Consider the following 11,183-nt stretch of genomic DNA (forward strand, 5'->3'; position numbering starts at 1 on the left):
AAGGGGCAGGAAATAAATTTGGCATCAAGATTTAGCAAAATAAAAAGGAAATGACATAGATATTCAAAATTTATAAAAGGAAAAATAAATTTAAAATCACATAAACAAATTAAATTATGATTTTTAAAGAGTTGTCGAAAAAAAAACAGATTTTTTTGGTCTAAATGTCGCCGAAGTTTAATGTTTTTACCAAATTGTCGCATATGGTTAGGTTTTTTTACCAAATTGTAGTCGGATCAAGTGTTTTTACCAAATTATCACTAAGGTCTTTTTTATTTACCAATTTGGTCAATTGGCCAAAAAAAATTCATATAACTACGGCGGGTCATGGGTTTTAAAGGCATATTTGATATTTCCCACCTCTCTGAGACTGTCAGTTATTCGTTGAAGCGCACTCAGCGTTCTCCATTGAAGCGTTCTCCGTTGTTGTATCCCCCATTGAAGCAGCTTCTAAGGTAAGTTGTTTGTTGTTGTCATCATCATATCAATTTCACAATCTAGGGTTTATATTTTAATTTAATTATCAGTGCTTTAAGTTTAGAGTTCGTAAATTCTTAGATTATGAAACATCATATCCAAAAGGTTAGAAATTTATGAGCGTAATTTGATTATTGAATCAAATATCCCTAAAATTATGTATTTTTGTAGATAATTCAATATGAAATCAAATCTCTTTACCCTGGGTTTAGGGCGGCTGCCCTGCCTCAGGGACGGGCCTGATAATTCACTACTTGTTGGTTTCCATCAATGATTCTTGGGTTGATGTATGTGTGTTTCATAGGAATATGAATTCAAGAAAATATCTTTATGGTTTATACTTAATTAATTTGAATGTGTCTGATCATACATTTGAACTGTTGTTAAATGGGGTTGCTTTTTATAATTTCAGAAAACCAATGTAGAAGCTTGATTTGGCTAGTGTATTTGGTGGGGTTGCAGTGATTTGTGGGTGAGATCAAGCATTGAAAACCCAGTATAATATTAAACCATTGTTCAAAGTGGGGAGATCGATATGAAGTTTGAAATAGAAGACATTACAGTTTACTTCCCATATGACCACATTTACCCTGAACAACATTCCTACATGGTCGAACTCAAGCGAGCCCTCGATGCCAAGAGTCATTGCTTGCTCGAAATGCCCACTGGAACTGGAAAAACAATTGCCCTTTTGTCCCTTATTACTAGTTATGCTCTTTCAAAACCTATCAAACTCATTTACTGCACTCGAACGGTTCATGAGATGGAGAAAACCCTAGCAGAGTTGAAATTGCTCTATGACTACCAAGTTCGTCACCTTGGCCCCTCAGCTCAGCTTCTTGCAGTTGGGTTATCTTCTCGTAAGAACTTGTGCATAAATCCAGCTGTTGTCTCTGCTGAAAATCGAGATTCTGTTGATGCTGGTTGTCGGAAGCTCACAGCCAGTTGGGTTAGAGCTTTGGCAATCGAAAATCCGAATATCCCTACATGCTCCTTTTTTGAGAATTATGAGAAAGCTAGTTTTGATGAATTTTTGCCCCTAGGAGTTTATACTCTGCAGGATTTGAGAGCATTTGGCAAGCAGAAAGGATGGTGTCCATATTTCTTGGCACGACACATGGTGCAATTTGCTCATGTTTTGGTGTGCAGTTACCAGTATCTACTTGATCCAAAAGTTGCCGGGATAATATCAGAAAAGATGCAATGTGAGTCTGTGGTTGTTTTTGATGAGGCTCATAACATTGATAATGTCTGCATCGAGGCTCTTAGTGTCAGTGTGAGAAGACAAACTCTTGAAGGTGCTACCAGAAATATTTCTAAGATGTATCAAGAGATTGAGAGGTATTTAAATTTCTGTTTGCAAGCTGCCTTATTAATTGTTTATGACCCTTCAGTTTCAATCAACCTTTCTTATCAGTTAGTCCATTGTGTTAATGCTGGCCTGCATTTATATTTGTTTGATGAATTGTAGAGAGTATAGCGAATATCCTATTGGACAAAAAAGTTAAATGCTGAAGTTGCCTTTTGTTTGCAATTGGCAGAGATATTCTCATTGTATTCTTCTCCAATCACTTATGAAAATTTGATCTTATAACAGCTCTTGACTGTTGCGAGGTTCAAAATTTACAAGTTTGTAATTGAATCTATCCTTAAGCCATAGTAATCTTCTTTGCTGAACTTTATTTTACATAATACTTTTGGTTGCAACCCTTTTGCTCTCCTTGTTGGTATATTAGCCAGCCTACTAAGTACTCCCTCCATTTTTTTTTTGTTTTAAGTGACACACTTTCGTTATGCGGCCGTTTTTTTTTAAAGTGACACTTCATCTTTTAGAAATCTCTTACATTTTAATAATATACATTCACCTACCAATGGTCCCACTATCTCTTAGTTTATCATTTTCTCAGTCCTCTCATGATCCCTACTTCCTCTCACTTTTTTACTTTATCATTTCCCACTCCTCCAACCTACCCCACTAACATCTATTTTATTAAAGTCAATAAAATCTCCTAAAACTCCGTGTCGGTCAAACTGTGTCACTTAAAAAAAAAACGGAAAGAGTACTCAATAATGTTCGACTATATCTTACTGTGCCAAAACATGCTACGTAGATTTGAGGTTGATCTAGGCTGTTTTTTGTAATGGAAAATTGTCTAGTGTAAAGCTAGTGAAGTTGTAAGATATTGCCTTTTGTACGATTGAGGCTCAACCGGTTAAAATCATGGTTGCATTCATCTCAATGATCCAATATTGTTAAGCCCATCATTGGCAGAAGCATTCAGTGCTAAATTCATTTTGAATTTGGCTTAAACCATAATATGAGCTTTGTTACTGGACTTTATTTGTTTGATAAATTTGGGGCTTGCTTGCAATCAATTGTTCTCCTTGTTGGGAGATTAGCCAACATGATAAGTAATAATGTTGGACGGTTTCTGTTGGTGTCAAAACATGATTCTTTGAGATGACTATATGAGGTTGATCTAGAGTGAGCTTTGCTAAGGAATTTGCCTTAGCGGTCTTATTAGTATTCAACAAAGTGTAGCAAATAATATTGAAGAATAATATTGTAAGATATTGCCTATATTGCTGTGGCTAAATCAATTGTGGCTAGGTTGCATTCACTAAAGTGACCCAATGTTCTTAAGGCCAACAATGGAGGAAGGATTTGGTACCAATTTGGTTGCCGGATACTTTTTAGGGTTGGATAGTTTTTTAAGGCATACTTGGATTATGGGTAGCATAGTTAGGAAGTGATAAAAAGTCAAATTAATGACAGTTAGGGTGGTTAGAGGTGGTGATGAATGAAGTGATATTAAAGAGGATGTAACTACCCCAATTTGTGGGGTAATTACTTTCTATATCTCCCTTCTCATCAAAACACTACTACATCTTCTCAGTTTGATATTACTCCACTAATTCATTGCCCCAAATCGATTATGCGCTTACAATTATGTTATCTCAAACCTGTAGATATTTTATATAGTTGCCTAGATAGAAATTGTATACTCCCTCCACCCCCAATTCTTGGCAACATTTTCTTTTACACGGTTTTCAAGACAGTTTTTTATCATTATTATCTTAAAATTTGTGTTAATAAAATTTATGAAATGTACATATTTAGAAACTATACTCCATGATGAATCAAATAAGATTTCAATGATAGTCTTTTGACTTATATATTAATCAGAATGAATGGTGAAAGTTGTCAAAGTTTGACTCTAAAAAAGGAAATGGGGCAAACAATAAGGGACGGACGGATTGCTTGTATTTGATGTTGTCAGTTGAAAAAGTTAACAATCTGTTGTTTTAGCTTACCAGTTTATGAGTATATATTAATTGATTATGTAATCCATTTTATGTGGAAGGTTAGTTTATGAAATAATCTCAACTTATTATTATTCTATCATTTGATGTGTTGGGAAGGTTCAAGGCCACAGATGCAGGTAAACTTCGTGCAGAGTACAACCGCCTTGTTGAAGGGTTGGCCCAAGGGAGAAATTTACCAAGTATGCCATTGTTGTATAGGAATTCTATTTTAAAATATCTATTATTTATCCAGGTGATGGCATTCCCTTACGATTCACTGAATGCTTCTGGTGTTGTTTTTGTTGTTATTATTATTATTATTTATGTATATACTTTTTTCTCCAGATGGAGATACTTGGCTTTCCAACCCAGCTCTTCCTGATGATATTCTGAAAGAGGCTGTACCAGGGAATATCCGCCGAGCAGAGCATTTTTTATCAGTTTTGCAGAGATTGGTGCAATATCTCAAAGGCCGGCTGCTAACTGAGAATTTTGAAAAGGAGTCGCCTGTTTCTTTCGTAGCATCTCTTAATTCTCAAGTTGGACTCGACCAAAAAACCTTAAGATTTTGTTATGACCGCCTGCACTCTCTTATGTTGACACTAGAAATAACTGATACAAATGAGTACTTAAATGTTCAGACAATTTGTGATTTTGCAACACTAGTAAGCACATATACGAGGGGTTTCTCAATCATCATTGAACCTTTCGATGAGAGAATGCCTGATATCCCTGATCCTATACTCCAGGTTGGTTTAAACGTTATTCATGTGTATAAAAGTGCTAGCCTGTTATATACAGGTAATGGTCGTTCTTGCCCCTTCTCTTTGTTTTATAACTGTTCTCTGTTGTAATGTTATTACTATCTACTGTCCTCATGTTGAATTTTCCTTAAGTTGTTGGTGTTTTATTTCTGTATTGCTTGCCTTTTTGTATTTTTTGTGCTTTTAGATTTCATTACTTGCGATTTTCTTTAAAATTTCTTTTGTTTTTTGGAATTTTTCAGCTGAGCTGTCATGATGCTTCACTTGCTATAAAGCCTGTATTTGAACGCTTCCAGACAGTTGTGATTACCTCAGGAACTCTGAGTCCTATAGATCTGTATCCTCGCCTTCTTAACTTCAATCCTGTAATCAGTCGAAGTTTCACCATGTCCTTGACAAGGGAGTGCATATGTCCGATGGTTCTAACTCGTGGAAGGTAAAAGCTTTAGGCGCTATCTGCATTCTTATCTTTTGCATTGGAAATTTTACTCTATTTTGTGCGAAGTTTTGAGTGAGAATATATATCTTTGATTAACCGGTAAATATCTTTGTCTCTTGGCTGGTGACTAATTTAGTTTGTATGTTTGTTTCAGTGATCAACTTCCTGTCAGCACAAAGTATGATATGAGAAGTGATCCAGGTGTTGCAAGGAACTATGGAAGGCTACTACTAGAAATGGTTTCTGTAGTTCCTGATGGAATAGTATGCTTTTTTGTCAGCTATTCATATATGGATGCCATTGTTAATACTTGGAATGAAAGTGGAATTCTGAAGGTACAGATGATGATTAAGCATCATGTTTCCTTACTTTCCTGATGGAATAGTATGTTTTTTTTTTTTTTTTTTTCAAAAAATAATCCGGCTGTTTGCTTGTGAATTAATGTGTTTATGCTTTATACAAAATAGTCTTTTATTGAAATGTTATCATGTTTATCATTGCGTGTTTAGTGTTTAACTGGATCTTACTTCATAGAGTTTCTTTATCTTTCTTCTGGATGAAGATTCTTAATACTTGAGGGATGGGCTTCCTTAATAACAACTCAACTGTTTTTAATTTTTGTAGGATATAATGCAGCATAAGCTTGTATTCATTGAAACTCAAGATGTTGTGGAAACAACATTGGCTCTAGACAACTACCGTAGGGCTTGTGATTGCGGGAGAGGTGCTGTCTTTTTCTCTGTCGCGAGGTACTTTAGCTATGTGCGATATATATGTCATCTTCTGTCAGTAATTTCAACTTTTGGAAAAGTAACTACTCGTACGTTTGAAGTTGGTTTCTTTTGGCTTGGCACTTAACTATTATAATTCCTTCTAGCATATAAATTGACAACTAGAGGTGGTTAGCGGATCAGGTTAGTGTGAGCCTATTCACCCCTGGACCAGCTTGGACTTGTCAGGCTGGAGGTGTGGTTCAGAAATCTAGATCAGTTTGAATTGGCCAACTAGAGACTTGGCCTGATTATCTTTGTTTTTTTACATTTTTTATTTCTATATATTTTATGTACTTTTAATTTTTAATTTTAATTTAATTTTTTTTTTAAAAAAAAAAGAAAAACAGAGAGTTGACAAACACTAGGCTGATTTGGACTAGTCTATTTACAACCCAGCCTGATCGCTTAATTGGTCTGAGTATAGGCCTTACTACTGCAAAATGGCTTGGCCATGAGACCAGCACACTGACCACCACTAAGGACACCCCTCAATCAATAACCATGTGGCTTCATGTTGGCTACCGAGTGAAGTAACCATCACCATTTCCTCTAAAGAGACACCTTAATGTATAACCATGTGGCTTCAAGTTGGCTACTGAGGGTAGTAACCATCACCATTTCTCCTTTGACAATATGGTGATCGGCTAAATGTCACATGATGTTTTTTTTTTGGTTTAAGCAGTGGTGATTAATAACAAAGAAGGTGTTAAAGAGGTTGTTATCTTAATCCTTAAGAAGCTGGACCTTATTGTTCTCTTCTTGTTATTTGATTATTGGTTATTGGTTAAATTTTGAGATGTTTACATACTTCACTTCTATTGTAGGGGAAAGGTAGCTGAAGGTATAGATTTTGATCGGCATTATGGCAGGCTAGTGATAATGTTCGGGATTCCTTTCCAATACACATTAAGCAAGTGAGTGCCTACTGTCCCTTCTGAGTGCTTACAGGCTGATTTGCAATAATTTCTTCTTCCGAAAACTAAGAATATGTACGAAAAATGCTTTGAAGTGTTCATTATTTGCTAGAGAAGGCTTATAACCCATCATTGAATGGATCTTTCTATCTCAACACTGAAACTGTGTTACAGGTGTTTATAAGGGAAAATAGTGGCCTCTGGTCAATGATGATGCCATTCTTGTTACTAAGGGCGTGTTCAACCCTAGTCTTTCCTTAAAATTTTAACTAAAAGATACTATGTTTTCTGTTTGTTTGTTTGTTTTAATTTTTTTTTTTTTTTTTTTAACTTGCGTCATTTCCATGTAAGGAAGTTGCAATTACTTGTGTCATTTCTTATTTGGGCAGTAAATTTTCTCTACCTTTCTCTGGTCACTATCACATATGTCCTTTTCTTTCTTTCTTTCTTTCTTTTTTTTTTTTTCCTTATTTTCTTTTATTTTTTTCCCTTCTATTTCTTTCTCTCCTCAATAAATCTCTTTCATCTCCTTAATTCTTGTGCCAAGATCCAGTGATGCAATTGAATATAAGCAAAGGAAGCATTATTTAAGCTTTACAATCTTGTGAAGACTTTTGAAGATTTTATTACATTTATCTCTACTAGCCTAAGACTTGTCAAAATGTATATTTTGCATAATGCCAACATCATCAACCAAGATAATGATATCACCAATGTGCTTTTTTATGTCTTAAGTTGGGTGTTGATAATCAAGACCCAATTTAAATTTTGGCAAGATAAAAGAAACATCAATGCAAAAAATTGTAGAAGTCTTCCTGATGAGACTAGAGGGGACCACTTTTGCCAATGTGATACCAAGTCTTAGGACTTACGGTTGATCTTGCTCTAATTATTATTGATCATTGGTTGTAGTTCATGAACTTTGCTTCTATACGAAAACTGCTTGATATATATAGAGCCTTTTATTGTATTTAGCTTGAGAAGAATATTATCATCACACTTTAAGTCTTAATATTAATGGATCATATGGCCTTCATTCAAGAAAGTGGAAGAGTGAGAAGAGGGAGAGGGAGAAAAAGTGTGTGCGCGCTTTTTTTTTTTTTTTTTTTTTTTTTTTGGGGGGGGGGGGGGGGGGGGGGAGGGTTGGGGGAATTTACATAAATTAAGTGTAAGGTTGATTCTCTCCCAAGTACAAGCATTCTCTGTGGCTTGAACACTCCAAAAACCAACTAAAGAAACATTCCATAATATCCTTCTCTCTCTAATGTGCTTTGTCTATAGAATTTTCCCCTCTTTCTTGACTCCCTTGTGAATAACAAAACCTCCACCACTTTCCCATCAATAACATTGTGTATGAGTGTATGACCCTTGCAACAGCCCAATCCTGACACCACCCATTCATTGTGTCGTAACCTGTGGCAGAAGACTGTCATAAATTGCTTGGTTTCAGCCTCTTATGGCCAAACTACTTCTATGACCAAGGTGGCCAATGCTTTCTCCTTATCTTCCATTGTTTTTACTATTGTGATGTGCGATCTGTGTCTTCTTTTTAACATCTTTACTCATCAGCTGAGATCAAATGAACTGAGCTTGTTGGTTCTCTACATTGCAGGATATTGCTTGCCCGACTCGAATATTTGCGGGACACGTTTCAGATTCAAGAAGGAGATTTTTTGACTTTTGATGCTTTGGTATGGTTTTTACCACAATATCGTTGTCCATTACTAACATAGTCACCTTGACTCGGCTAAAAGGATCAGATACGGGTACAGATTTGAGTGACCGGTATGGCAATTCCTAAAATCAGGACACGGAAACTGTCCGAGATTTGGACATGGGTGTGGGGCTCGGCATAAGTAACTAATGAAATAAAATAAAATAATACTTTGTAATTATCTATGATCTTATTTACTATACTATAAGACAAGCGAATCGATGTGGAGCTGATAAGTGTCACTCCGTGATTCGCTTATCTTATACGGAGTAGTGTATAGGTATAATATAGTAAATAGATTATTCAATTAAAAAAATAAATATATACTCTACACAATTTGTTTTTAGCAAATAAAATTGTTATGTTATGCATGATTAATAATAAGATTTCCTTCCTTACAATATCAGGGAAGATTATTCTACAACATCTTTGATATGATCACAAAAGATAATCACAAAATTTAATTCTACACTAATAAGGAAAAAATTCTTAGTATTTGCGCGGGTGATATTCTCTTTATTTGCATGCGTGATACACTCTTTATTATTTGCATAGAAGAAAAATCATATTATTTGCATGGGTGATATTATATGCATGCAATCTAATACTATATATTTGCACATGTGAATAATTTGCATGGGTGGTATTCTACAATGATATTATTTGGTGCATCGGTAATATTATTTGAACATTGTATAATATTATTATAATATTACTTGCATCAAGTAATATTACGGTGTATAATATTACTATATAATCTTCTTGCAGATCTCAATAATAATCTTTTTAGAGATCTTGGTTCTTCATTTTATTATCATTACACGATATTATAATGCTTCATATCACATAATAAGTTGTTTTGTGTTTGGGGCAAGGGAAAAAGTAGAGAGAATTTGTTGGGACCACTTAAAATGAAAATGTAGCAAAAATATATGGACGGATATAAAAGGAAATTGTATCAAAAAAAGGGACAGAGGCGTACGTACTTATTTACAATGTTTGTTTTTGCTTTGAGTTGCCGGACTGATTCAAATGTTCTGAATCAGAGACAAGCTGCTCAATGTGTAGGCAGAGTTATACGATCAAAGGCTGATTATGGAATGATGATATTCGCTGACAAAAGGTTTGTAAGTGTACTATCAAATTGTTTTTGTCTTGGTGTGCATGCTAGTCTCTTTGAAGAAATATAAATCCTACTAATACAAAAAGCACAAGATTGCTTAGTTTTTTTGTGTAGATGCTTCATATCGTTTGGCTTTTTAAATAATTACTCCGCATTTGATATAGTGGCTAAATGGATTTAAAATTTCTGCATCAAATATATTGATTTTTCTGTAAAAGCAAACTTAGTAAGTCGTTAGGAATGTCTTTCATGCATTTACAGATTTGAATTCCATAAAGAAGCTGTTGGCAACAATGTTTAGTTAGTTGTGCTGTTGTTGATGTTGCTGTGTTAACTAGAATGGGCAAAAATGAAAATCAGATGGATTAATTAACTTGCTCGATTGGACAACTTTGTCCTATCAATCCCCAAAATGCTACATCCTTTGTTACTTGTTTCTGCAGATACAGCAGGCATGATAAGCGCTCCAAGCTGCCTGGATGGATTTTGTCTCATCTCCGCGATGCTTACCTTAATTTGAGCACTGATATGGCTCTACACATAGCAAGAGAGGTATGCCACACTCTACGTTTTATATTGTCTACTCAGATAATTTTCTTTCTTAATCTAGTACCACCTATCCACCTGCCTACATTATTTTCACTCTTTTCTTTTAGTTTCTATTTTTCAAATGTTTTTCTATTCTTTTTATATTTTCTTGGCTACAGTTTCTCCGAAAGATGGCTCAACCATATGATACGACTGGTGCCAGTGGTAGGAAAACCCTGTTGTCTCAGGAAGACGTCAAACAGATGAGCAATGGCAGTGCAGACGTGCCAGTGTTCTGAGATTTCAACAATAATCCCATCCTGCTCTATCCGATTCGAATACTCGCTGATCTGCATCAAAATTAGCAGTTAATTAAATCAGAATTTCCAAAATTAGCGGGTTGGGTACCCGACTGATCAAAATGTTAAATAAAGGGCTGTGTCATTGGGCTGCTTTTTAGCTTAAACGGGTACCCAAAAACCCGGTAATTTATTATTATTATTATTAATTATTAATTAATATGTTTGTAATTATTTTGAATTTTCCTAAACATGTTATTTGTTACTTTGTGTTACTATATAATTTTCTTGGAGATCTCAATAATAATCTTTTTAGAGATCTTGGTTCTTCATTTTATTATCATGAATCGAGTACATTACACGATAGTATAATGCTTCATATCACATGATAAGCTGTTTTGTGTTTGGGCAAGGAAAAAGCAGAGAGAAATTGTAAAAATATAGGGACGGATATAAAAGGAAATTGTTGCAAGAAAAAAAAAAAAAAAATTTGTTGGGACCATCTACTTTTTTAAAAAAAAAAAAATATGTACATGTTGGTCATTCATTTTGAGTGTTGTACGAAATTATTCAGTGCGGTACACCTCCTCTCTCCTCCTCCTTCCCTCCTTTGCTTCTCATTTTTCTTTTGTTATTAGTTCTCTTTGTCGAAAAAAGAAAAAAAAAGATATATATATATATATATATATATATATATATATATATTATATTAATTCTTGTTCTTGATTTTTAACTACTATTATTAATATGTAGACATCTCGTGCAAGTGATACTTTGTGTGAATTTTGGCATAAGCAAAATTGTCTTTTTTTTTTTTTTCTTTAAAATCACATATGAGCTATAGTT

The 11,183-nt window shown here is 34.6% G+C and overlaps 1 protein-coding gene across 1 annotated transcript; it reads left to right on the forward strand.

Moving 5' to 3' along the window:
• The first annotated feature begins 342 nt into the window (after positions 1–342).
• Positions 343–10,654, forward strand: LOC145559350 (general transcription and DNA repair factor IIH helicase subunit XPD-like). The gene is made up of 12 exons (XM_081620774.1): positions 343–455; positions 890–1,818; positions 3,901–3,983; positions 4,129–4,532; positions 4,790–4,983; positions 5,141–5,321; positions 5,611–5,735; positions 6,584–6,673; positions 8,286–8,364; positions 9,434–9,510; positions 9,954–10,062; positions 10,218–10,654. The coding sequence occupies exons 2-12, from the start codon at positions 1,013–1,015 to the stop codon at positions 10,335–10,337; spliced, it is 2,268 nt and encodes a 755-aa protein (XP_081476900.1). The 5' UTR covers positions 343–455; positions 890–1,012; the 3' UTR covers positions 10,338–10,654.
• Positions 10,655–11,183: the final 529 nt, after the last annotated feature.

Source organism: Chenopodium album, chromosome 9, assembly GCF_948465745.1.
Source record: "Chenopodium album chromosome 9, dcCheAlbu1.1, whole genome shotgun sequence".
Classification (NCBI taxonomy): Eukaryota; Viridiplantae; Streptophyta; class Magnoliopsida; order Caryophyllales; family Amaranthaceae; genus Chenopodium; species Chenopodium album.